Source organism: Camelus ferus, chromosome 13 (genome assembly GCF_009834535.1).
Source record: "Camelus ferus isolate YT-003-E chromosome 13, BCGSAC_Cfer_1.0, whole genome shotgun sequence".
NCBI lineage: Eukaryota > Metazoa > Chordata > Mammalia > Artiodactyla > Camelidae > Camelus > Camelus ferus.
Window position 1 is genome coordinate 33,424,961 of NC_045708.1, and position 26,882 is coordinate 33,451,842.

Consider the following 26,882-nt stretch of genomic DNA (forward strand, 5'->3'; position numbering starts at 1 on the left):
TCAGGGGCACAATGGTGAAGAAACTTACCTGTAGTTTGAGATAGATTTAGGAGGGAGAAAGCATAGCATTTCATATATATCCAAGGGAGAGCATGGGTTAAAACAAGTTGAGGAAAACAGATTTAGGGTGAGATGTGGTTGGTGTGTTTCCAACTAACTAGGAACTTTTAACAGTTCTAAAGTCTAGATGTCTGTGTCCCTATTGCAGAGGTAGCAGTGAGTCTCAGTGACCCAGGTTTGACTCACAGTGGGCCCCCACTCACTACGGAGTATTGAGCAAGTCCCTGGTTGCCTGTGGGCCTCAGTTATTCATCTGGGCAATGGGAATTGGGAGGTATGTCAGTTAGCTATTGCCTTGTAACAAACCAACCCACAAATTAGTGATTCAAGCAAGTGGTTTGTTATTCTCTGAGTTTGTTGATCAACTGGTGATTCTGCTGAGCTGGGCGTGGCTAGGCTTACTCAGATATCTACAGACAGGTGGGTCTGTTCATCTTGGCTGGCCTCTTACCTGCGTAAGGGCCTGAACAGGGACAGCTGGGCTGAGCAGGTTCTACCCCTCATGGCCTTATCCTCTGGAAGGCTAGCATGGACTTCTCATGGCAGCGTCAGGGTTCCAGGAGCGAGTGAAGACAATTTTCTTGCAGCTTAGGCTCAGAACTAGCACAACATTCCTTGCACTGTGTTCTGTTCGTTAAAACAAGTCACAAAGGTTAGCCCAGATTTACAGGGGTGAGGAAATACTCTATATATATAGAGTATTTCTATATACTTTCATCTGAAAGGAGGAGCTGCGACGTTATTTTGCAAAGAGCAAAGATATAGAAAGAGGTGAAGTTTTGGGATCATTTATGTAATCAACTTATCTTGCATGGGTGACAAACTCTCCCCTAACCCATTTAACAATGACTTACACAAATGGAGAGATGTGTTATTTCATGGATGAGAAGACAATTACGTAGATGTGAATTCTCCACAAATGAATTTTTGGATTAAATGCAATGCCAAATAAAAACAAACAAAACTCTCTAACCTTAAGGAGAGTGTAAGGGTAGTTGGGGGCCTCTGAGGTGGTAGGGGGCTCAGACAACTGAGGTCAAAGACCTGTAAGTGCTTTAAAAATTATAAAGTTCCCCATAGATAGTGCTTCTGAGTGTGGTGTCCTACCTCATCTGTGGGACTGAGTTCCTTGAAGCAAGGCTGTGCCCCGCTCTTGCCCTCCGCTTCTGTGCTGAAGAAATGCTCACAGAAATGAAAGGAAATGAAACAAGAAGTTACTGGTAACAGGAGCACTCTCTCTGTTCTCCCCAGAACAGACTTCAAACTCTTCGGAATCTGAGCAGCTTCCTTCCCTTCTGCAAGCTTTCCTCCCCATCCTTTTAGCCTCGACCCCACCTCCAACTGAACTTGGCAAGGTATTTACCTGTCTTCCCACTTGACCCCTGAGGACACAGAAGGATGGCTTGCTCAAGGTCGCCAACTAGTGGGGGAGGACCCTGATCCTGCTCAGGAAATCAGGGCCTGCTTGAGTGACTGCAGGTGAAAGTAACCCTCCCTTACATGCCCCAACAGAGTGCAGGTACATGCTGTCCTGGCTCCTGGAATCGTGTGGTGGTGACTTATTCACAGATGCTTTTCTGATAACACAGGTGGAGACCTGGAAGCCCAGCCCCACTGGATCCTCACATCCACCTGCTCTTCCATTCCAGTCTCTGCCTCCAGCTTTCCTCTCCCAACCCTCCTCTATATTGCCTTCCCAAAACCTTGCAGCACATCTCTGGATTGCATCACATGTCTGCTTAAAATAATAATGAGTTAACATTTATTGAGCCCTTACAGTGGGCCAGGTGCTGTTCTGAGCTCTTCCTTTGAATTAACTCATTTAATTTTAACAATTCTATGAAGCTGTCGCTACTATTAACCCCTATTTTGCAGATAAGGAAACTGAGGCACGAGATTGCAGTGACTTACTGAAGGTTACAGAGTAAGTGGCAAAGTTAGGATTTCAACTCAGGTGTTCTGGTTCCCAAGCTTGGGCTTCTCAGACCAGAAAACCCCTCTCTGTAGGTCTCTATTCTGATAATAAAGAATAATCGTATGATGATTAACATGCATGGACTGCTTACTATAGGCTAGGCCCTGTTTTGGCTGTATTTCATGTATTAACTCGTTTGATTCTTACAATAGTACTAGAGAATTGGGAGGTACTATAAATCCTCACTTTACAGGTAAGGAAACTGGGGCCCAGTCACACAGCAAGGATGGGTTACAGACACTCCAGCTCCAGAGGCTTCCCCAAGGGTCCAGCATCCAAGGCTCTTCCGATTCATGCTGCATGATCTCTGCATTTCCACGAAAGCATGTCTTTTGTTTCTTGGTCCATGCATGTTTTTCCTTCTCAACAGACCTTGAACTCCACAGGCTAGATTTGAGATCAGGTACCTCCTTCAGTGTCCCCAACTCACAGCAAGAACCTCACAGACTCCTATTAATCTTGTGAGGTAGGCATTTCCCTTTTAGAAGAAAAGGCCCAGATTCCCTTTTAGAAGAAAAGGCCCAGATTCAGAGAGGTAAAGATGGAACTGGATGGACAGCAGTGTTTTGGCAGACAGCGCTTTCCAGCTGCCAAACTTTGCTGCATCCCATCCCACAGAGCCTCATTTCCAAGAGCAGTGGTGGTAGTAATTCTTGACAGTTAAGAGCAATGGCTTAGGATTAGACCTGAGTTTAAATACCCACTCAGCCACCTGTGTGACCCATAGAATTAATTTAACCTCTTTTGTCCTCAGTTGCCTCATCTGTATATGAGAATAATGAAAATGCTTTCCTCATAGGTCTGTTGGGAGGACAAATGAGATAAAGCATATAAAATCCTGTGAGAAAGGCCTAGATGGGAGAAGTATTGTGTGTGTGTATATATAATCCCCCCACCCTCCCTAACGAAGGGTGTCAGGTCCCCAGACAGAAGCAGTTCTTACTACTTCATGGGTGTGAAATCCAGGAGGGCCCAGGACTGGAAAAGGGTGACACTAGGAAGGCCAGTCCGCGGGAGTGGCTGAGCAAAAGGACAAGTGATGAGGGGTTTGGTCATGCAGAAGAGCCCAGGGCAAGAGACACATGGTCCCTGGGGTGAGGAAGGGGGAGGGGGCATCAGGTGCGCTCCCGGAGAAGAACTTCCTGCGCTCCGGAAGCCTTGCTCAGGGGAGTGGTGGGCGCCCTGCTGTGCACCGCCCAACGCAAGGTTCTCCAGGAAAGATCCTGCTAAACTGTTTGCGGGGATTAATCAGGTCCGCGGGCCCAATCTGTCCGTCGCTGCTCCCGGTCCTCTTGACCAGCCTTTCATTCAGGGAGCTCTAGCTGGGCCGCATCTTCCGGAGTCGGAGCTCTACGATGCTGGGACGGAGGCTGGAACAGACCGCGGAGCCTAACCGCTGCTAGGCTCGAGCTTCCGAGGGCGCCCACGAGAAGTGGGTTCTCTGCCGGATCCTCCTGCTTCGCCAGGCCCAGTGTTTGAGGACTTAGGAAGCTGCCCCATCCGAGCCGCTGCACTTGACCTTGACCGTTGTGCGCCGCCAGCCTCGGGCCGGCTGCCAGGCAACGGCGCTCTCCCCAGGACCGCCCTCCTCCCTCCCCTCCGGCGCAGTTGGGCGCTGGATCCCCGGCTGATCCAGGCCGGGTTTTGCGGCAGAGTCCGCGGGTGCTGATTCCTCATCTGTTGCCCTCGGCGGCGGGCGGCGGCGGCGGCGGGAGACCATGGTGCTGGACGAACTGTGGGCTGCGCTCTCCGGCGTCTCTGGGGCTGCCCTGGCCTGCTGCTTCGTGGCGGCGGCCTTGGCCCTGCGCTGGTCCACTTGCCGGCCGGCGCGGGGCGCGGCGGCCCGGGTGCGACAGAGGCAGCAAGCGACCCTGAAGACCATGGACCAGGCGGCGCAGCGCTTCCGGCTTCAGGTGACAGTGGGGGGGTCGTAGTCGGGGTCCGGGAGGGCAAGGGGTGGAAGCAGCACTTTCAGTCGACTGGGCGCGCGGAGGGGCGGGTGGCGGGCAGCGCAGGTGTGTGGGAAGCGCAGGCTTGTTAACTTTCCCGAGCCCCTCTCGCCCTAATGTATTCCGTACTCTTTCTGAGCCAGGTGGGGCCTAGGGGAGGAAGGGAAACGAAAGGGACAGGGCAGGTCGAGGAAGGCTATCGCCGCACTGGGTCAAAGAGGAGCTTTGCCCCGTGCCAAAGAATCTCAAGATTACTGATTGTTAGGACACTAAAACGCAGGTGAGAGAACCAATAGGATGTTCGGGTTTAGGACTTTGCAATCATAGAGTGATAGCCAAGGAGAGCTTATAGTTCAAAGTCACTGATTTGTGCTTGAGGATGCTAGGCTGGGAAGGGACTTGCAAAAGTGCACAGGGAGTTACTGGCGGAGCTGGGCTCCTACCGCCCATGCTGTCGAGTCTAACCCGTGGTAAGCCCCTTGCATGAGCAGGTTTAGTTCTAACTGTTCCCTGGGTGATCTGCCCACAAGCTTTTCTCCCTTTGGATCAGTTCAGGGAGTGTATGAGGCGAGGGAGGGGCCTAGAAGAGGAGGCTTTCCCTCCTGCTGTGTGACACACTGGACCCAGTTCCAGGTCAAAATTCTGAACTCCATCCTTATGTGCTGAGGGAGGGAAGACTTGCTCCAAGTGTTGGTGAGGGTATGTGTTTGATGGGATTTGGATCTGACAGGTGGGAAGGCGTTCTGGGTGACAGGACAGCACAGGTCAGGAGCTGGAACTAGAACCCAGATGCCCAGTGAGACGATCCAGCCTCTTTCCGTGGAGAGGAGCAGGGGAGAGAGATAAGGAGGGGAGACCGAGCCTTGGATGTCCACCCAGGATGCAGCCTTGATTGTGGTGAGGTGTTGGCTGGATGTAATGGTATGAATTTACTCCACACCATTCCTGGACCAGGAAATGTCATAGTTGTTTATTTATTGAAATAAAGATGTATTTGTTTCCAGCCTTCACTCATCAAGCTGGCTGAAAAGTACACCATCAGTCAGTTTTTAGGTATTCAATCCAAACTAGCCATTTCCCCTATTCCAGCACAGGTTCTTCACTGTCTGATCCTCCTTCTTTGGCTGAGCTCAGGGATCCTTGCAGTGAAACCTGGCTCAGCCTGGAGACCCTCGGCTGCTCTTGAGGCTCCAAGTCCTGTGCAGCTACTGAGTTCTACCAGCTCCAAGGGCTGCATAGGGGCAGCTGTAGGAATCTGCCCACAGTTCCTGCCTACAGGACTCCCCTCCTGGTTACAAGGAATCCACCAGCTGGCAGGGGTGTGGGGTGGTAGAAGGGTGGGTCTTCCCTCACTTCAACTCCAAACATTAGCATCTACACAGTTTCCTTCTGGAGCAACTGCCTTTCATTATTTTTAAGAACCGAATCTTCCAGGGTAAAAGTTTTGGTCTTGAAATACTAAACGCTGTTTACACTCCCTCCCTGGTGCAGAGAGCCTGGCCTCAGGATACCAAAGCTTGGCACTTCCAGGTGGGAAAACAGGAAAATTACTTTCTGGTTTTCCTATGACTGCAGAAGAAAAGAACTATCTCAGGAGCATCTTTGTTTTGAGCAATCAGCTAAGGGGGAGTGTCCTTGATGACAAGAGCTTTGTAGGCCTTGGGAACAGGCAGGTGGTGGGCGAGCTCAGCCAGGGCCTTTAGACTGGCCCCTCTTCCTCCTGGATGCTAAGGCTCCTTTCTCCTCAGCCCTGGAATTGCTGGGTAATGGGGAGGTGAGTTTTGAGACTGTCTCAGCAGCCTTTCTTCTGGGGCTTTCTCAGCCCAGCCCCACAGTGAGCAAGGGGCATGGAGGTAAGCAGGGCCCTGGGTGAATGCAGCAGCTTGTAGTACAGCTCCTGCCTGATAAATTCCAGGAAAGCTAGCTGGGGGCTCAGATACCTCCTGTGTCCTGAGGCACTGCTGGAGGAGGGAGAGTTCTCCTGAACATCACAAGATGGTTTATCTCTCTCTGGACTGTTAGAGCAGCTCTAGAGTGACGTGTGTTTCTGGTACTCTCTGTTGACCATGTGAGGCTTAACCTGTAACATGCCTGTGCCCATTTGTTTCCACGAATGAATGTTAATATCCTTTCTAAACTGAAGAGAGGGACCACCATTGAGAGAATATTACAGCTGGGAGAGACATCACAGAGCACCTGCTCGTACCTCTGTGCCTCTGCACCTGTAGTTTTACCGTGAATGACCTTCCCTCACATCTCTTACAAGGCTTTTTGTTAAAATCCCACTGGTCTTACAAGTGCCACTTCCTGCAACCTGATCTGACCTGTAGTTCCATCTCCTGGCCTCTCCAAGACCAGCCTGAGGCTAACTTAAAACAAAATGATTCAGTAGATGAATTGAAGAACAGTATGATTTTTGTTGCGATCAGGATCAGTGGCCTACATGATCAAATGGAAGAAATATCTTGAAATAGAACAAAAGTGATAAAAAACCATGAAGGAAAAAAAGAAAAACTCGGAGGACAATCTAGGATACCTGAAATTAGGACATTAGGTGTTTCAGAAGAAGAAAAACAGATGGAGGAGGGGCAGTGATTCAATGATAGCTATTCAAGGATAGCTATAGTAGCCTTTGCATACAGATGGCCACACACTTGGTGAGACATTATTTGCACACTTCCCTGCACTCTCCATACAAATTTAATTTCCCCTGTGTTCACAGATTGGCCTCCTGGAGGTGCAGACTTACTCTGATGCCTTGTGAAAGAGAAAATGTCTCAGCTGCCTGATAACTAGTTGAAGACTTAAAAATAGCTGTTAGCAACAGTGTCATCAGCTGTCAACACAGAAGAGCAGAGGAAAGAATTAACATTCGTGCTGAGAATGGAGGGGAGCTTGCTGATAGCTTCTAGCTGAGGTGCACTGGGACTTTGTGAGCACCTTGTAGCAAGGTGGGGAATGGTGGTGACCAGCCTGTCCCTGGTCATTTATCCCAGTGTGGTGGGCCCTCTGGTGATTTTTACTTTCTTCTCCACACTGTTAGTCTTTTTTTAAAAAAAAAAAACAAGGAGCACATATTTATGTAATCAGAAAAAAACCCAATCTTGCTATTTTTATTGTGAGGTGAGGAAGGCAAGGCATAGATAGTATTGTGTACATAATATGCAAAAATAGGATATATATAAACAACTATATATTGTGGGTTTTTCACAAACTTGTTTTCTCTGTAAGGTTTCTCTAAAAACGAACTGTGGTTTCCTTTTCAGAAGAGGGACTGGGCAGGGTAGTCCTCGAGTCAGGGGAAATATTCACTTTTCATTTTGTACACCTTTAAAAAAATTTGTCACCAGGGATTATGTAGTGTGTAGGGGCGGAGATCATGGATCCATTTTTTTTTCTTCCTTGGAGCTCCATGTATTATATTAAAAAAAAAAATCCCAAGTAAGTGTTGCATCCATTTAACAAGTTCAGGGCAGGGGTAGGGTGTTCCTGATCTCAAGGCTGGGATTCAAAGGCTGTGTGGTAGGTGTGTGTGGCAGGGTGTTCAGCTCTGGAGGTATGGTGACTGTGAGTGGGCCTTGTGGCACTGAGTTGGGGCAGGGGAGTCTGACAGGACCACGGCCCAGAAGTGCCTCCTGGAGCTTGTGATCTGAAGAGGACTTTAAGGGGAGAGGCAAGGACACTGTACTGTAGGGCCTAGCAACAGGGCCCGGGCAGAGCAGCCAGTTAGGTGGCCCCCCTCTGACCCAGGATAGAAAGGAGGAGCACTGGTGAGGGTCTTGGTAAAGGGGACAGAGAGGTGGCTATTTTCCAGAGGTTCTTAGGGGGCTTGTGACTGATTGGATGAGAGTGGGAGGGAGAGGGAGTCCAGGAGAGATGGCAGTGTCCTTCCTTGAGTTGGGGAGGGGCACAGTGAGTTCAGGGGAGAGGCACAGAGGATGGGAGCAGAGGGAATAGTCCGGTGAGCAGGCTTGAGCCCAGTTGGTCAGATTGGATGGATGATCAGGAGGCCGTGGGATAGGTGGAGGGCCGGGAATGGAAGCCATGAGAAGTAATGACTTTTCCCAGCATCAGAGAGGGAAGAAGAGGTGCCCAGAGGAACCTCCAGGAGCCTCTGTCTCTCTCCACTTTCGACCCCTTCTCAGGCTTCAGATCACGGTTGAAATGCCGCCTCTGCCCACCCAGCCCACCTGAGTCAGTCCTAGTTCTTGCTATGACAGCACTCTGTTGTTTACTTCCTTTCTAGCACTTACTGTAATCCATCCATGATTTGTTAACTTGTTTGTTTTCTTGAAGGTAAGTTCCAGAAAGCAGGGACTTGGTCTGTTTTGGTCACCTCTAAATTCGTAGCCCTCACATAGTCCCCAGCACACAGTAGGTGCTCAGAACGTGTTTGTTGACTGACTGAATGAGTGGATGACAGAAGTAGCAGAGAGACCGGAGGAGAACCAGGGAGGATGATATGTCCCTGCCCAGGAGAAAACAAGCCAGTGGGTGGGAGACTCAGAGCAGAATAGACAGAGTCAAGTATCTGTTGGATTTGGCAACAGGAGGTCCTGGCAGCTTTGGCAAGAGCAGAGGAGGGTAGAGGTGAGATGTGGTGGCTGCCACTACAGTGTCCTCCTCTAGCTGTGTTTACAATTAGCCCAATCCCCTGAGGAGGAAGCGAGTGGGTGTTTGCAGGCAGAGGCTAACCCCAGAGACTCTGGGGGCCTTCGAGGCCTGGCAGTTGGGTATCCGATCAAATGTCTCTCCTCCTTCAGACAGCTCTTCCCTGACCACCCTCTGCTTGCGTGCCACCCACCCACTGCATCCGTTTTATTTTCTTTATTTCTCACTATCTAAAATTCTTATTTGTTTACTTATTAATTATTGGCTCACCCCCAACTCTGCACCTTGTGTAAGCTCCTCCAAAGCCTGGATGTGACTTTTTGGTTCACTGCAGTATCCCCATGCCTAGCGTGGCGCCTGGTACATAGTAGGTGCCTAATACACATCTATGGAATGAATGAGAAAACACTTTCTTTGGGGTGTGGCTCCAACGCAGCCCCAACCACCCAGGACGGGGTCTTAATGTTCCTGCCCTCCTCTGCCAGGGGGTTGAGTAGTTAGGTGTAGGTGGACAGCCAGCGGGCAGCCCGTCTGAGTGGACAGAGAGGTCCTAGGCAGGGCATTTCTCCTCTCTGAGCCTCAGTTTCTTTAGCTTGCAATGGAAATGGTAGTTAGATTGAATCCAAACACGGAGCACATCAGCATGGTTCCTGGCCCACAGCACGGTGCCAGGCAGCTGTTGGTAGTGCTTGTTCATAATGGTCTAATAATCAGCCTGGCATGGCCTCTCCCTGGGCCTCCCCTCTAGCACCCTTCTTGAAGAGACAGATCTGTACCATCCACAGGTGGCATTTGTGGTGTTAGAGCTGCAGTGAACACGTCGGTCATGGATTTGCATGTGACAGTGTCTGCGTGCTTGGTGGCTGTGGGGACTTGAGGGTGTCTGCTGCAGGCACCCGGGGACCTGTGGTGAGTGGAGGACTGATCCCAGGTGTCTCCCCAGAACCCTGACCTGGACCCGGAGGCGCTGCTGGTCCTGCCCCTGCCTCAGCTGGTACAGAAGTTACAGAGTGGGGAGCTGTCTCCGGAGGCTGCGCTCTTCACCTACTTGGAAAAGGTAAGGCTAGGTGTGATCAGGCCTGCCCCTTCCTTCTCTCCCTGCATGGCTGTGGGGAAAATCTGGCCTAGACTTCGTCCCACTGCGGGCCATGGTGGGCCCACAGTGCCAGGGGCTGCCAGGGAGGGAGGGAGCCAGAGTTCTGTGTGTGTGAGTGTGTGTGTGAGAGACAGAGGGAGAGAGGATGACTGTGTCTGAACGCGCACATGCCGGGTGGAGGGTGGTGGAACACTGAGCATGTTGTCTTAGCTAGAAACCTGGCTTTCAGCCTAGACTTCCTCTACCTCCCACCTCCACACCCTTGTCTTCAAGTCTGGTCTGTTCCCTTCTTACAGCCCTCTCTAGTCCATCCCCTTGTCCCCACCCCCTTCAGCCACCCTGGTCCTCCACCACCATCTCCCCCCAGGACCATGCACCAGCCTCCTGGCCAGGTGCCCCCTCAGGTCTCCAGTTCTTCAGGCTTTGCTCCTCTGCCCCTCATCTGTCTCCAGCAGCCTCTCTGGCCAAGGCCTCCTGGAGCTGCTGGCCATTCTTGCATCCAGCAGTTGCCGTGCTCTGCACGCATGGGGTTCCCTTTACCTGGAAGGCTCTTCTCCCTCTTCTTGCCCTGCTCAGGGCAGCGGTCTACCCCGGATGAGTCCTCAGGGCTCAGAGAGGAGTCCCCTCTTCCAGGAAGCCTCCCATAACCCTCCTCCCCTTCCAGCCCAAGCTGGGGTTTCCTACTCTGAATTCGCTTTCTAACAGCAAATTTCTCTTCATATTATAGGGCTTGCCTTGTCTTTCTCTTTCCCCAAGGCAAATATGGGCTTTCTGTGGACAGAGTCTCATTTATCTTTGCACCTTAGTGCTGAACACTGTGTCTTTTATATAGTAAGTGCTCAAGAAATGTGTTTGAAATGAACTAAGGAAGTGTGTATTATGAGTGTGATTTGTATATGATATGGTATCTTGGAAGAGAGCATGTGGTAATGAGTGTGACCCTTAAGCAGGTGGATGTGAGTGTCAGGGTGGCTGATGGGTGTGTATGATAGTGGTGTGAGTGACTGAAGCTGAGAGAGGGTCAGAGAGAGATCCACTGTGGAGAAAGGCCTGGAAACCCCTGGGTTGCGTGCACTGAGAGGACATCCAGTCTCAACAGACAGGGTTGCTTCTTCTCTATCAATGTTCCTGAAAAAGCTCCTGCCTTTCTGAATCATCCAGAGAGCATTCTGGCACAGACTGGCCTCCTCCCTTCCTGCCCTGGGCAGCCTGGAGACAGATTTCAAGTGCCTGAGTGTGGCAACAGGACCACACCAATGCTCCTCCATTGCTGTCAGTCAGCCACTCCTCCATGAGATTTGATTATCAGATTCAAGAGTTTCTGGAGAAAACCAAAACAAGGAAGAAAGAAAGAAAACAACAACAAAAAAAGAGTTCTTAGGAGAGGGGAGGCTTCACCTGGGCTGGGCAGGTATGGGCCAGGCCTGGGGCGGAGGAGAGACTGCTGGACGCTGGGAAGTGGGAGCCTGGGTCTAGCCTTGCTCTGTGCTGACTCTCAGTGTGACCTGGCATGGGGATCTGCTCCCATCCAGCCCCGTCTGCCTCACTGGGCAGAGGTGTGGCTTGGAGGAGGAAGGGGGAGTGCCCAAGGGTCATCCTCCTCCAAGCTCAGCCTCTGGGGGGGCATCTGAGGTCAGTATCTTGCTCAGTTGAGTGCCCTGGTTGTGCCCTGGCCCTGGGAATACTCTCTCTCTCCAACGTGGAGTTGAAGGCCTAAAACTGCTAGGGTAAGGCTGGGGCCACATGTCCCCAGTTCTGTGGGTGCTGGGCCTAGGTCATCCTCTGTGCTCCTGGCTCTGGGTCATGTTGCTGGTTACCCTTTCCCTGGGAAAACTTTAAAAGGTCAAAAAAATTTTTTTTTAACATTTGATTCAAATTCTATTGGGTTTCTGCCGGATTGTATGTATTTATTTTTTTTAATTGAAGTATAGTCAGTTTACAATGTTGTGTCAATTTCTGGTGTACGGCATAATATTTTAATCATATATTTACATATATATTCATTTTCATATTCTTTTTCATTATAGGTTACAAGATACTGAATATAGTTCCCTGTGCTATACACTATAAACTTATTTATCTATTTTATCTATAGTAGTCAGTATCTGCAAATCTTGAACTACCAATTTATCCCTTCCCACCTCTTTCCCCCCTGGTAACCATAAGTTTGTTTTCTATGTCTGAGTCTGTTTCTGTTTTGTAAATAAGTTCATTTGTCTTTTTTTAGATTCTACATGTAAGTGATCATATGGTATTTTTCTTTCTCTTTCTGGCTTACTTCACTTAGAATGACAGTCTCCAGGTCCATCCATGTTGCTGCGAATGGCATTATTTTATTATTTTATAGTATTCCATTGTATAAATATACCACAACTTCTTTATCCAATCATCTGTGGGCGGACATTAAGGTTGTTTCCATGTCTTGGCTATTGTAAATAGTGCTGCCATGAACACTGGAGTGCATGTATCTAAAAGATCGATTTTATGTTATATATATTTTACCACAATTGAAAAAAAAAAAAGCCAGCCTCACTTTGTCTTGTGTTCATTTCTCCCTCTTCCAGGCCTGTGAAGTGAACAGAGGGACTAACTGTGTAACCACCTACCTGGCGGACTGTGAGACTCAGCTGTGCCAGGCCCCAAAGCAGGGCCTGCTCTATGGTGTTCCTGTGAGCCTCAAGGAGTGCTTCACTTACAAGGTGTGTCCTGGCCCAGTTCCCGCCAGCCAGCTGTGTCCTGGGCCGCCCTGGGCCACCCTGGGCCCTCAGAGAAAGTATCAGGTCCAAAGGCCTTGAGAGGGAGCCATGGGTGTTCCTTGCCTTGGCCAGTTTGGTGGTGGTGGGAGCAGACCCTGTGCTGCTGAATTGCCCCAGCTCATCAGCCACGTCCCTCTTGCCCATCCCTCCTTCCAGGGCCATGACTCAACATTGGGCTTGAGCCTGAACGAGGGGGTGCCAGCAGAGTGTGACAGCGTGGTGGTACAGGTGCTGAAGCAGCAGGGCGCTGTGCCCTTTGTGCACACCAACATCCCCCAGTCCATGTTCAGGTGGGGCCTCGGGTGCAGGGTTGGGGCAGGGGCACCGGGGCCAGCATGACATGGGCTGACCCCATCCTGCTTCCTCCAGCTATGACTGCAGTAACCCCCTCTTTGGCCAGACCATGAACCCATGGAAGTCTTCCAAGAGCCCAGGTGGCTCCTCAGGGGGTGAGGGGGCCCTCATTGCTGCTGGAGGATCCCCACTGGGCTTAGGCACTGATATCGGAGGCAGCATCCGCTTTCCGTCCGCCTTCTGTGGCATCTGTGGCCTCAAAACCACTGGGAACCGCCTCAGGTATGGTGTAGGTGATGGGTAGGAGCTTCTGAGTCTCTTGCTGTGTGACCTTGGCCTAGTTTCCCACCTCTCTGGGTTCCAGGCAGGGATTCCCTCATTGGGGTTTTGCTGGGAGGTAGTGCCACAGCACCATAGTCCCTGCTTTCTAGTTTCCAGAGTGGTGAGAGTTCAGAGCTGCTGTATGGATGTGGGGTTGGGCACAGGGTGGCCATTTCCCATTTCAAACATTTTGTATTTCTTATCCAGCAAGAGTGGCCTGAAGGGCTGTGTCTATGGACAGGTAGCAGGTGAGGTCTGTGGTTCCCTCTGCGCCCTGGAGGAGGGGGGGTCTGCCTGATCCACCTCTGCCCCTGCCTCTCCTAGGGGCAGTGTTGGCCACCCCAGGCCACTCTAGGTCTGAGTTCCTACCTCCTTGTCTCTGCTCACACTCCTGGGTCATGGCCCAGCCCTTGTTTGGACCCAACCCCAGAGCCTCTTGGGGCTGGGTGATCTCTCCTACCTCCCTTCCCTGCCCCACAGTACAGCTCGCAATCGGCCCCATGGCCCGGGATGTGGAAAGCCTGGCGCTGTGCCTGCGAGCGCTGCTGTGTGAGGACATGTTCCGCTTGGACCCCACCGTGCCCCCCCTGCCCTTCAAGGAGGAGGTGAGCAGGGGTAGGGGTGGGCATGGGGGTGGATTTGGGTCTCAGTGGTGCTCCTGGGCCCAGAGAGCAGCCCCCTGCAGTGCCAGCAGGCCTTGGAGGCTAGGTCTCCTGAAAATCATTCCCCAGGGGTCTGAGGCCAGGATCAGTAGCATCTCTGCAAACAGCCACCAGGTGGCGCCTTTGCCTGCATTTGGAAACCCTGAGGCTTTCAAACTGGCTGGCTGGGAGCCAGAGCAGAGGAAAGGCCCACCTTCTGGCCCAGCCTCCAGGGATATCACTGGGGAACAGGAGGCTAAGAACAACTTGAGAGAGAACTATATCTTGTCTGTTTGACCCCCAGTAAATAGGAGCCTTTCTTACAGTATTCCTGTTCCTATCTCCAGCCTCCAGTAGGATGCTGGGCACATAGGCTGAGTGAGTTAAGGGCAGTTAAAAGCGGAGGGTTTTTTTTTTTTTCCCCAAGGAAAGCTGGGATCTGTGGGCAGTGTCAGATGCTGGTTCCCCAAAATATCACCAAAACAGCCTGTTGACCGGACAAAGCTGAGTTTCTTTCTTTCTGTGGTGAAGTGCTGCCTCCACAGAGCCTTAGTAACATGGGGGAGGGGTGCAGAGTTGGGATATTTGAATTTGATTTCGAGTAGATATTTCAACCTGGGGAGTTGGTTAGGACTGGGTACAGATCATAATGTAATAGGTTAGGATTGGTGGATGCAGCAAGGTGAAGATTTTGAGGAGAGGGGTTCAAGGAGTCTGGGAGTATCAACTAGCATTTGGTGCTTCTGTTGAAGAGTTGATGGGTCTTTTGAGACTGAATAATTAAGTTATTTGTACTTTTTGTACAATACATTCAGGAGTAGTCAGGTTAGATGGATATGGGCAGTGGAATAGTAAAGCCATGATAACATAGACAGTAAGCTGTGTGATGTAGCTGCATTTGTCAGCAGTCTGGCATTCTCCCTGTAGACCTCCTGTCCTCATGCAGCCCAGGTTGCCTTGGGAGGGCTGAGGGCCCCTGGGCAGGACAGTGGACCTCAGTGTTTGTTGGTGGGCAGGACATCTGGGCTGGGAGGGGTGAGCTACCCCTCCTTAGCAGTGGGATGTTCTAACTGAACCCAGTGGTTCAGGAGCCCTTTCCTGAGAGGGAGGAGAGGAGGGGATGATCCCCTGTCCTGGCATCTGCAACAATCTATCATGGGCATCAGGACTTGCATTCTCTAAACAGGCTATGGAGAGCCTCGGCTTAGGACGCAGGATGCCTGGGTTCCCGACCCAGCATTGTCACTCTGCATTGAGAACTGGCCGTGGGCAAGTCGTGGCCATACTCTGGGCCTGTCTCCCTATCTAGACCTGAAGCCTCAGTTTAGAATCCTCATTCTTGCTCTGCCCACCTGCGGAGTCATTGTGAAGTTGTTTTGTGAAGGGGCCAGAGACGGAAGGGGCTAGCCCCCCGGGCAGTCAGTTTGAGGGTGATCTAGGCTGCAGCCTCAAGCTGTGTCAGTCTGAGTAGCTTCTCTGAGTCCTGGGAGCCCGGCTTCGGACCACCCTTTCCTGCCCTGACTCTGACTTCTGTGTTTTGCCCCTAGGTCTACACAAGCTCTCGGCCCCTGCGTGTGGGGTATTATGAGACTGACAACTATACCATGCCCACCCCAGCCATGAAGCGGGCCCTGCTGGAGACCAAGAAAAGCCTCGAGGCTGCTGGCCACATGGTAGGCATGGCTGTAGGAGCCCACAAGTCTCGGCATTCTCCCTCCTTCAGGGATGCCTTCCTGGTACCCATGGCTGCCACCCACCCCAGTACCCTTGCACCCTGTTTGTTTTGTGGTTGGGGATGGGAACTCTGCCCCTTTGGCACCAGTAAAAAGGGGCTGATCAGTAGTATTGGGGTACATGGTTGAGGGTGAACTCAGCCCTATGCTGGGGATGTATGAGCTGCTCTGGGAGGGCCTCCTCAACCACAATGGTGCACGCTGTCTGGAGGTTCCCATGGCCCCTAGATAGGTTTGGGGCTGCTCATCTGAGAACCTTACGTGGGTCTTCTCTCATGATGGGCATCTTACAGGGAGTTATCACAGACCAGCACGGCTCCCTTTGCTGCTCAAGTGAGGGTACTGTGTGGGCAGGATCGGTCCAGTCCATGCTTAGGGCTGCCTGGGCAGCATGGGGGTGGTGGGACCCAAAGGTTTCTAGGTCTGAGAGCCTTACACCCCTCAATCCCTGCAGCTGGTTCCATTCCTGCCAGGCAACATACCCCACGCTCTGGAGACCCTGTCGACAGGTGGGCTGTTCAGTGATGGCGGCAGTAGCTTCCTACAGAACTTGTAAGTGATGTTGGGCTTGGGGTCTGTGCTGGGATCAGGACATGGGTAGGCCCAGGGAGAGCAGCTGGGCACTCTGGACATTAGCTGGGAGCAGCAGGACAGACCAGGTTGGGGAAAGATGGAGGACAGGCCTCAGCTGAACGGGAAGAAGGTCTGAGCGATCTGGGCAGGGACCTCGCCACCCCTCCAACTACAGGTGAGCCTGGCGATACCTTGCCAGGGAGACTTTGGAACGGAGCCAGTGTAGGAGGAGGCTGGACTAAGCAACCATGTCCTGGCCCTGGGCGGAGCCTTTTGGGAGGTAGGAGATGGGCGGGGAGTTGCCTGTCTGGGAAAGACTGAGAGACAAAGGCAGAGTCAAGCAGGAGGGCAGGGGTCTAGACATCATGCTATTACTGCAGACTCTTCTGAGTGGAGCCACGTCTTTCCCTTTTGAGCAGAACCTCAGTTTTCTCTCTGTAAAGTGGGTAGGTTGGACCAGACTTTGCGCAGCTCATGTTCAGAGAAGCTGGTTTCGCCTGGATGTTTTCAGTCCTTAAAGTTTGATAGGGGCAGAGGGCAGGCCTGTGAAGGTGCCTCCTGGTGATGGGACTGTACCAACTGGACCTCCCCTAGTAGCTAAGTGTGGTCCAGGTTTCAGTGGAAGGGGCTACGCCTCACTCTGGCCCTGGGAATGAGGCTCCAGGATCCCCTGCCTGAGGCTTTCCCTGAGATCTAGAGCATTTACAGCCTCAGAGACAAGGTCACGGTGGCCCACTCAGGACTGTGCCACTCATGCCTCCAGGCTGGCATCAGCACCAGTGTGGGGAGTGCCCTCAGTGTGAAGCCCTGGCCAGGGAGAGGCTGCCCTCAGTTCTTCTTGCTCCAAGCTGAGTTTGCCAGGGAGGGAGACACGGAGTCCTGCCTTGAGGAGCTCCAGTGGGTCTGGGTAGAGCCCAGGCCTCCCAGTGGATCAGCAGACACAAGTCACATATTTGAAAGGAGGCAGATGAAGGGGCTGGAGACTGTGGTTACTGGAGTCCGGTGAAGAGGGAGGGGGACTAAACTGTGAGTAGAGATTGGGGGATGCAACAGGTCGGGGTAGGCCAGGAGGGATGCCTGGGGCGGAAGTGCCTGGACTGGACCCTTTGTCTCCTAGCAAAGGGGATTTCGTGGACCCCTGCCTGGGGGACCTGATCTCAATTCTGAGGCTGCCTGGGTGGCTCAAAGGACTGCTGGCGTTCATGCTGAAGCCTCTGGTGAGAGCACAGGGAGTGGAAGGGGTGAGATGGGCTGGGCGGGAGCCTCCGGAGCTCTTCCTGCTTCCCCTTAGCCTCTCTTGGTTTGGGCAGGCATGGCCTCCTCTTCTTAGCCCCCACCCAGACTCTTCTTCTCCCCCCGTGCCCTGCAATCTTCAGCTAACCTGCATGCTGAACGGGTGCTGGCTTGCCACCTGGGGGGAAGGACAGAGGGAGGAGGCCCGGTGACTTGGCCCGAAGAAGGCTGTTGCCACACTCGGCCCAAAGCTGAGTCACTGACTGTGTGTGTCCTTCTGCAGCAACCAAGGTTGGCAGCTTTTCTCCACAACATGAAGTCTCGGTAAGAATATCTCCCACATCCAGATGCCTGCCACCTTTTTCCCCCTGACCTGGGTCCAAGTGGTTTCCAACAGGAAAAGATGAGAAAGGTAGTTTCTGAGGCTGGAAGTGGCCCAGGCAGGGTGGCAACCTCTGTGGCCTTCAGGTGGATCTTGAAGATGTCTTAGCAAGGCCCAGGAGTGGTTGGAGAGTGAGGACCTGAGGGAGAGAGCAGGGTGGGAGAGTCTGAGACAAGACTGACCTGGCTGGGCCTGGGTGGAAAGGACCGGGAAGGAAATGTCAGGGAGCAGGGGAAGGGGATACTGGGGACGCATGAGAGGTGCTGCTTTTAGAAACTGCAGCTGCACTGCACCTGCTTCTGCCTGCCCCTGAGTGGTTCGAGCTGGAGAAGCTGGGAGCAAATTGCCTCATTCTTGGGCCCTGACATCTTGTGGACTTGCTCCTTCTTTCACCCCCAAGCATTTAGGACCTTGGACAACTCTGGCCTCTCCTGTGTCCTAAGGTAGCTAGGAATCAGGCCTAGTCTGCTCCTGGCTCTGCTGTGGAGTCACTAAGTGACACAGCCTAAGTGTCTCTTGGGGACTGAATGGGATATGAACTTAGGGATTAGAACTTCTGCCCTGCGCTCCTTTCCTCTGAGAGCTCTCTTAGAGTTGAGAGTAGGGGTCCGATGTTGCTAATCCCCATGGCTGTGATCATCATGGCCTGTGACTCTCTCCCTCTGTCCAGGTCAGCTGGAAAGCTCTGGGAACTGCAGCACGAGATTGAGGTGAGGCCAGAGCCCCTAGACTAGAGCAGGGTAGGTGGGGGGTGGAGTTGGACAGGGCACCTGCCGTCGGGGTCTCTTGGCCACTTGTCCCCTGGTCCCCTGGTCCCCTGGTCCCCTGGAGCAGCCTCTCATTCCCCCTTCCACTCCCTGGGCTGGGCCTTGGGGCTTGCTCTCCGACCCTCACTTGCTTGGATGTCCATCCTTGGGGGCTGGGCCCGCCTGGGGCTCCTGTCCTGGATGCCTCTTCACTGCCCTGGTGACGGCACTATGTGGCCCTGCCCTGGCAGGAAGACTGTTGTCTGAGGTACTATGGAGCAGCTGATGCCTGAAAGCAGTTATGCCTGTGCTCCAAGGTCCTCCATGTCATCCTGGCTCAGTTCAGAATCCCAGGGCCAGTACGGGGCCAGAGCCATCCACGGTGCCTGCATTGGAGAGTCCATGTAACGAGCTAGGTCTGAGCGCTTCACCTGCTGTGTTGGTATCCTCCCAGGTGTACCGTCAGTCTGTGATTGCCCAGTGGAGAGCACTGGACCTGGATGTGCTGCTCACCCCCATGTTGGGCCCTGCTCTGGATCTGAATGCCCCAGGCAAGGCCACAGGTGAGGCCTGCGGCCCCATCACACTCCTCTCACCTGTCTCTTCTCTTCTATGAGTTCAGCCTTGTGCCTGGTGGGGCTGCTGGGAAGTAGAAGAAGGGGAGTCCTGGGGGTGGGATGCACCCCTTGTGGGTGGGGGACCCCACCCTTGAGAGGCTCACAATCTAGCTGGCTGGAGAGGTGGGAGATGTGTGGCATGCTCTGGGAGGGGATAAGCTCCCTATCCACAGCACTGTTTAAGTTGGAGATCTCATTACAGAGTCTATGGTTTTGGGAGGTGGTGTTTGAAGTCCAGGTGGGATTTAGATAAATGAAGAAAACAGCCAATAGCATTCCAAGTCGGGGGAGCTACAAGGGCAAAGGCACAGGGCGCGCCTCAGCCGGCCCTCCAGCTGCCCTGAATCTGGATTCTCGGGCTTTGCCACTCTCACTCAAGTCTCAGCCCTAGGAGAGAGCCTCTCTCTGTGGAGGTAGGGTGCCATTTCACAGGGAAGAAGACTGAGGCTCAGAAAGTCCAGCTGGCACGGAAGCTCACCTGGCCTGCTCCCACCACTTGTGCTGTGTCTCAGGAGCTGTCAGCTACACTCTGCTCTACAACTGCCTGGACTTTCCTGCTGGGGTGGTGCCTGTCACCACGGTGACCACTGAGGACGAAGCCCAGATGGAGCATTATAAGGGCTACTTCGGGGATCTCTGGGACAAGGTGCTGCAGAAGGTGAGGCCATGGGGCCTGGCCTGGTCGCCCCCCCTCCCTGGCCCCTTTTCCCTGGACTCACACCCGTACCCCTGCTCCAGCTGCTATAGAGGACACAGTATAGGCGTGTGTAGTCCTTGTCCATCTCTTCTTAGCACAAGAGCCCTGAGGCCTGCAGGCTGGCCCTGCTGTGCTGCCCCTTCTCTCCAGCTGGGATGCTTCCTGGACCCGGGGTGGGGTCCTGCCTCGGTGCCTCCCATTGTGATGCTTGTGTCCCCTGCAGGCCATGACGAAGAGCGTGGGGCTGCCTGTGGCCGTGCAGTGCGTGGCTCTGCCCTGGCAGGAAGAGTTGTGTCTGCGGCTCATGCGGGAGGTGGAGCGAGTGATGACCTCTGAAAGGCAGCGATCCTGACTGCTGCCTGCCCACCCTCCTGCCCATCTGGTTCCAGAGGACCTGAGACCCACTGGATCTGCACCTAGAGTAGTCAGGGCACGGCTGCCACCCTGTGAGGAAGTGTTCAGCCTGGGGCAGAGGCTCCCAAGTCCCTCCTCTCGCCCCTACAAGAAGCCCAGACCCGCTGAGTCTGGACCCTACTCCCTGCTCTGGCCACCCTCTGCCCTGACCCCTCCATGTAGCAACCAGTGGGCATAACATGGGCAGAGACCCACTAACAGTCAAGAACTGGCTCCTGGTCTGTGTACTTTCTGGCGTTCACTGTTAGGGCACTGGGGGTTGGAGATGACCTTCTAGACACCGATTCCAGCCATGCCAGTCTCCTGCTCCCAAACCTCCCTGGTCACTCACAAGGAGGACACAGGCTTCTCAGAGTGGGCGTTGCAGCCCCAGCTCTTCACTCCCCCCTCCCCCTCCCCAGCCTCTTAGACTAAGCCCTGCTTTGCTAGACATTGTCTTTTCTCCTTCCTCTGCTCCTTCCCTCTGCTGACGATACCCTTTCTTTTCCTCTACCATTAAATCCTTTGAGGCCCAGCTCAGATCCCTTTTTCTCTCTCTGAGCCCCGGGGTAGGTGGGCTGTTTCCTCCCGGTCTGCCCTGTGCTCTGGGCATCTCTACTATGGATGGGTCACCTCCCTTAGCACCCTGACTCTCCTTGACAGCAGGGACTCTATTGCTACATCTTTATCCTCAGGGGCCAGCACAGGGCAGCGGGGAGTCTGGAATGCTGTTGGGGATAGGAGCCCACAGGCCTGGGGAGGCGAGCACAAAACAAGGTGATCTGGTAGAGAGCACTCGCAGGACCAGCCAGGACTGGAATGTTCTGGGAAAGCTTCCTGAAGGTGGAGGACCTGTATTGAGTATGGAAGGTTCCCAGAGGCTGAGATAGAGGACAGGGACATCCCAGGGAGAAGGAACAGAACGCCAAAGACCAGAATGAGTTTGGTAGATGGAGGCATTGAATGGGCTCAGGAGGAGCAGCAGCGATGTAGGCAGGGGTCAGATCAAGGTGGGCTGGAGGGGGCTGGTTCAGAAACTGGAATTCTCTCTCAAGGGCAATGGGGCGCTCTTGAACGACCACACAGGTGCGGCGAGGAGAGTAGACTGGAGGGGCAGAGCCTGGAGAGGACTAGAAGACCGCTCCATGATCCTAACCTGGGCAAGGGACCCTGAGGCCTGAGTTAGGGCTGTGGCCCAGAGAGAGGTGATTTGGAAATTGCCAGTTGGAATGGAAGTGAGCACTCTCAGCCCAGTCTCAGCTCTGCCCAGGCTGCCAGCTCACCTCTTACTGGATGGTGTTGCCTGGTAGGAGGAGGGGTGGCTCACTTGTGACAGCTCTGGGGGCTTCTTGGGCCCACCAGCCGTGCTTCCTCACTCCCCCAGCCGCAGCCCTAACTCGCTTACTTGCTGTAGAAGATGTTCTGAGCCTGAACCCTCAGGCAGGGAAGGCCCCTGGCCCCCACCTGACCCACTTCATAATTTTTTCAAGGCAAGCTGCTTTCCCAAGGCTTCCTTCTCCGCACTGATTTTCCTGCTCCTCCAGAGGACTTTCCTCTCCAGGCTGCATGCCCAGCGGCACCTGCACTTTCTGCCAGTGGTGTCCCCGCCTTGATGAGGCAAGTCTCAGGGCAGACACTAGGCCCATACCTCGGGGCTGACTAGAGGATCTGGCCCACATGGACACCTTGCCGGGACGACCAAGAAGCTGCTCACTTTGTCTTGGTTTCTCATAACTGCTATGTCATCTCACCTCATGTTGTCCCATAAAACCACCTGCCATCTGCCCCAGCTTCCTCCTCCTGCCCTGTTTCTCTCTTTGGTTAGTGATATCTTCGTGCTTTCCGACACAAGGCCGCGGTGGGGGAACCTCCTCTTCATTCCTTCACTGGTTCATTGATTTCACCCTTAGACCCCAGCACCGCCATGCCGAGCGGTGCTGGGGGTCCACCAAGCCTGGCTCCCATCCTGAGAGGCTCCTGAGCCTGTGTGGGTGGCAGACATTGGCTCCCTTGTGATGGGGCAGGGGGAAAGGGTAGACAAGGGGCCCAAATGCTGCCAAGGGCATGGGGGTAGAGGTCATTGGGGAAGTAAGTTCTCACTGCTTTGCATCTCCACCACTACACTCTGATCCAAGCCACTTGCCTCTCATCTGGACCCTAATAACCTAACGGGGCTCCCTGCTTCCTTCCTCGCCTATTCCCCAATCCATTCTCCAAATAGCTGCCAAAGCGATCCTTTAAAAGTGTATGTCAGATTGAGTCACCTCCCTCCTTAGGACCTTGCAATGGTTTCCCAATCAACCAAGAATAAAATCCAGTCTCCTCCTCGAGTCCTGCAAGGCCCTGTGAGATGTGGCTCTTGCCCGCCTCTCCAGCCTCATTTTGGGTGTCTCTTCCCCTCTGTTGTGCTCCAGCCACACGAGCACCTTTTGGTTTCTCGATCATCTCAAGCTGGTCCTTGCTTCACAGCTTTTGTGTTAGCTGTCCCTCTGCTTGGAACACTTGGCTCCAGTATCACCTTCCCTGATCACTCACTCAGAAACAGCTTCCCTGACACTCTAACATGTCACCCTTTTACTTTATAGCATTGTCACTCTCTGGAATCACATGGTTTGTCTCCTTTCAAACAAGCTTCCTGAGGGCTGCACTTTGTCATGCACATCACAGTAACCTCTGCATGTGGAACGGTGCCTAAAAGATGCAAGGTTAATGCAATGAACATTAAGTGAGCATCTACTGAAGACCAGGCACTGTACTGGGTGCCGCGGCAGCAGTGTTGAATGAGACAGTCTAGGTTCCTGTCCTCCTGGAGCTACAGTCTGAAGGATATTTGTCGAATTTTGAAAGTAGGCAGCAAGGCAGGCAGGTGTGCTACTGAAGACCTTACATATTTAAAGCACTGAGTGATAAGGTGACTTTTAATCGGGACAAGGGGGCATTCTGAATATGAGCCATCTACCTTCTAGGCACTTGATAGTCGTCATGTCATTTTATCCTGTTGTAAGTATTTGTGTCCTCATTTTACAGAAAGTTCCTATAGCTAGAAGTGTGGAAATTAGAATCAGAGCCTGATCAGTCTATGTCAGAGCCACTTCCTGGTGTCCCACGATGTTGAGGCACGTAGGAGTGATGGCATAAGCTCACCACCTCCTCTTCCTGCCTGTCCACCAGCCCAGCGGCCTCAAGACCCTCTAAATCCTGTGGTTCCTGCCTGTTCTCAGCCTTTCCCCTCCTCTCTGGGTCACTGCCGCAGCTTCCTCTATCTCCAGACTGGTCTTCTCCAAATGTCCTTCGTGTGGCAGTTGAGTGACCTTTCTAAAAACAAATCTGATCACATCTAAAATCGTGCTCAGTCCAGGCTCCTGGCTGTGACGCACAAGGCTGTGCTGGACCTGGCTGTGCTGTTGACCGTCCTGGCTTCCTGCCCTTCCCGGGGTCCTCGGGCTGTGCTCAGGACGCTGCACACCTCCCGCCTCCAAGCCCCTTGCTCACTGAGCTTGCTCTGCCTGGAATACTCTTACTTATGTCTCCACCTCAGGACCCCCCCCCATCCCCCCGCTGCTTCATCCCAGGCAAAGGTAGTCGTCCTCTTACAATTGTCAGGCTGTGTTTGAAAGGGCTTCTGGGAGCTTCTGTTCATGCTCGAAAGAAGAGACTGTCTGAATAATAGAATCCAGTATCTATTAGGCTGTAGAGTTGATAATCCATTATCCCACTGGGAAAAAGTTGGCATTATTACTTCCATTTTATAGATAAGGAAACTGAAGTTCAGAATGGGTTGCTGGTTTGTCCAAGGCCAAAGACTCGAACAGAAGACTTGAATCCATATGCCTGACTCCAAACTTAGTGCACTTCCCTTTTTTGCACAATCATCCTAAGAACATGCAATAAACACTCTGTGTGCCAGGTTCTGTGGTAAGTGGCCACAAACACTGGCGACAAGCAATGTTCTGGCACTGTGCTCCTCTGCTGATGTCTGTTTACAGAAAGGGTTGGTCATGCCCCTGTCCACCCTCCCTTCCTCTCCCTGAGGTTGCGATATTGGAGTTTACGACGCAGGACCTACCATTTGTCCCTAATAGGCACCATCTTTTAGGGTCATTCCAGGGTTCCAGCTTATTGAGAGCCTTTGGGGTCCTGGTTCTGTTGCCCACTCTTTCTGCGCTGCTTCCCAGCTTTGTCCATCCACAAATCTGAGCGCTGGACTGCTCCAACTTCATCCAAGTCACCAATAAATAATCAGATCAGGACCAAGGAAAGAACCCTGGGGTGTGTCACTCCAGGTCACTTGCCCGGGCAGCCTGATCTGCTGCACCCATAAACGAAAACCACATTATCAAGTCCTGAGCCTCCCAACCAGCCTGGGTTGGGCCCTCCCAGGTTTCCCACACATAGATTGGGATCAGGGAAATTGTGGGAGGTTTCCCTTGTGCACCTGAAGCAGGTGAGGGCACTGGGGGTCAGGCCTGTGTGGGGTGTGCCTTGGATGACCAGCAGCCAGCATGGTGCCTGGTACTCTGTGGGTACCCAGTGAAGGCTTGTTGACTGGAGGAGTGGGTGACTTGTGAGTAAACCCATTTTGGCCTCTCCTGATTACTTCCTTGTCCTGATGGGACTGTTGCAATCAGTCCCTACCCTCAGCCCTTTTCACATTTATCTTACCAACTGCTGTGATCTTGATTCGTGCCCATGAGGACAAATAATTCCCAGTCTATATTCAACCTGTGACTTTCTCCTGGTCTGTAAGTCCTCATCCATCCACTTCCCCTCTCTATATGCCTTCCATCCATCTGGCCATCCAATAAACATATTGAATTCCACAGGAATTACCTGTGCTAACCAATCAGAAATAGTTCCTGCCTGAATGGAGCTTTCATTCTTCTAGCAAACAGACACAAAATGCGCAATCATAAAAACACTCGTTAAAGGTGCAATAAAGCAGAAGCACTATTTTATTTACTTTATGAGAGTAAGCCAAGTGGTACCTGGTCCATCCTGGGATGTTTGTGTGTGTGTGTGTGTGTGTGTCAGGAATGCTTCGTGAAGAAAGTGACATTTAAACCTAGAGCTGTGTTGTCACAAAAGCAAGGAATGAGTGTATTTCAAGAAGGGTGGAGGCAATGGCTTCAAATGCTGCTGAATTAACTGCAGGGAGCTCATTGGGGTGATTTAGCATAAACCAGATTGGACTGGGTTAGGGAGAGAACGAAAGATGAGGAGGGAAAGGCAGTAAGTGTAGATAACTTGAGAAGCTTGGCTGGGGGTAGAGGGAAGAAGTAAGGCTGGTAGCTAGGAAGGAGGTAGATCTGACAGACCTTCTTTTTTTTTAAGATGGGAGAGACTTACTAAGTGCTGCTAGAAAGGGGCCAGTGGAAATACACAGAGGTCAAGGCAGGAGTAGAGGGCTTGACCCATCTATCATTCCTCCACTTTTGAAATATTGAGCACTTGAAATGTGCCAGTCACTTTGAAAAAGGCTGACAAGGTACTTGCTTTTCTGGAACTTATTTTCTAGGGAGGGAAACAAGAACTAAATTAAAAAATAAGCAAGATAGTTTGACTGAATGGCAGATATAATGAGGAGATACAAGGAGGGTGATGTAATGGCAGGTGCAACTCAGGAAAGGGTGATGTAACAAGTCCCGGGGTGCTGCAGGCGTGGTGTGGCCACTCGATGGCCAACGGCTGGGGTGAGGAGCTGAGCTGTCAGTGAAGCCAGGGTTCAGTGAGGGAGCGGTGAGTGTGGGGATGGGAATGGTGGGAAAGAGGAGGAAGGACGTGGGGAGTCTGCCAACAAGGGGGGCTAGTTCCAGAGGCCCTCTTGAGTTCGCAAATAGTGTTAGAGGGTAGATGACCTCAGGGTTACCCTTTAGGTTGTGGCCAACAGGTCAACTGCTGACTCCACATCTGGCCCTGGGCAACCCTCTGGTGCTCAGACTCAACATTACCAACCACAAACTCATCTCCTTCCCACCAGATCTGCTTCTGACTTCCCAGCCTTGAGGGTGGAGCCACCATTTCCTGGTCACAATGACTGGCAGACTCAGTTGTGGCAGACAGCTGCTCTCTCCTACTTTGAGACAAAGGACTGGGTGGAAACAAGAGTGGAGGGGCTCCCAAATCAAGTCCCTTCTGCTCTACTGCTCCACATCTTCCCGGGTCTTTCCTGCCCGTTCTCCAGGAATTCACCTCTACCTCCTCACCCGACCCTTCCCCACCACAGACTCCATCCCTTCATGCTCCCTAGACCAATGAGAAAATGGGAGATGAGCCTGGAAGTGAGAACCAATAGCCTGGGGAGGCTGGAATCCCAGGGGCAGCAGTGTGGCCTTGCTTGGGAGTCAAGAATGAAAGTCCAGCAGGGGTGGCAGGGGTGCGGCTATGCGTACCTCCTTCCGTCCTCACTTCCTTGCATCATCTCTCTTGGGATGGATACTTTCGGGACACTTCCCCAGGTGTCCCTCCCTTTCTTCTCTGCCTGGACCCCAGACACCCCCCAGAGTGAGCTGCTGTCTCTGGGTAGACCGAGATCCTGTTCAGTCTACCTCAAGTGGCCTGTGAGCCATGCTAAGGGAGTTGGTGATTATCCTGAAAAATCACAGGAAACCTCAGGGACAACCCTGTCCAGAACTGGTGCAGATCAGACTAGGGTGGGGTGTCTGAAGGACAGAGGACATGAAGGATGTGCAATCAGAACCTGATCACCCGCCCACCTGCAGGCTTGGGTTCTCCTTCAGGCTAGTTTCTACCAAAGCCTGTTCCTCTGCTTGGGGACTTGGTCCAGACAGGGGCAAGTCCAGACATG

At 52.7% G+C, this 26,882-nt stretch overlaps 1 protein-coding gene across 1 annotated transcript; it reads left to right on the forward strand.

Moving 5' to 3' along the window:
• Positions 1 to 8: 8 nt before the first annotated feature.
• On the forward strand, positions 9 to 24,923 carry FAAH (fatty acid amide hydrolase). The gene is made up of 15 exons (XM_032494178.1): positions 9 to 3,948; positions 9,539 to 9,652; positions 12,256 to 12,390; positions 12,604 to 12,737; positions 12,817 to 13,023; positions 13,270 to 13,310; positions 13,543 to 13,667; positions 15,251 to 15,376; positions 15,891 to 15,988; positions 17,127 to 17,226; positions 17,526 to 17,566; positions 18,295 to 18,334; positions 18,825 to 18,933; positions 19,500 to 19,645; positions 19,908 to 24,923. Exons 1-15 carry the CDS (start codon positions 3,754 to 3,756, stop codon positions 20,034 to 20,036), a joined length of 1,740 nt encoding a protein of 579 aa, XP_032350069.1. The 5' UTR covers positions 9 to 3,753; the 3' UTR covers positions 20,037 to 24,923.
• The last annotated feature ends 1,959 nt before the right edge of the window (positions 24,924 to 26,882 follow it).

What these genes read in the sequence shown, in the direction of transcription:
- FAAH (XM_032494178.1), top strand. Translation starts at nt 3,754, where the DNA reads ATGGTGCTGGACGAACTGTGGGCTGCGCTCTCCGGCGTCTCTGGGGCT. An exon ending in ACCACTGGGAACCGCCTCAG is followed by an intron (nt 13,024 to 13,269) that starts GTATGGTGTAGG and finishes TTTCTTATCCAG; the next exon opens with CAAGAGTGGCCTGAAGGGCT. An exon ending in CGTTCATGCTGAAGCCTCTG is followed by an intron (nt 17,227 to 17,525) that starts GTGAGAGCACAG and finishes GTCCTTCTGCAG; the next exon opens with CAACCAAGGTTGGCAGCTTT.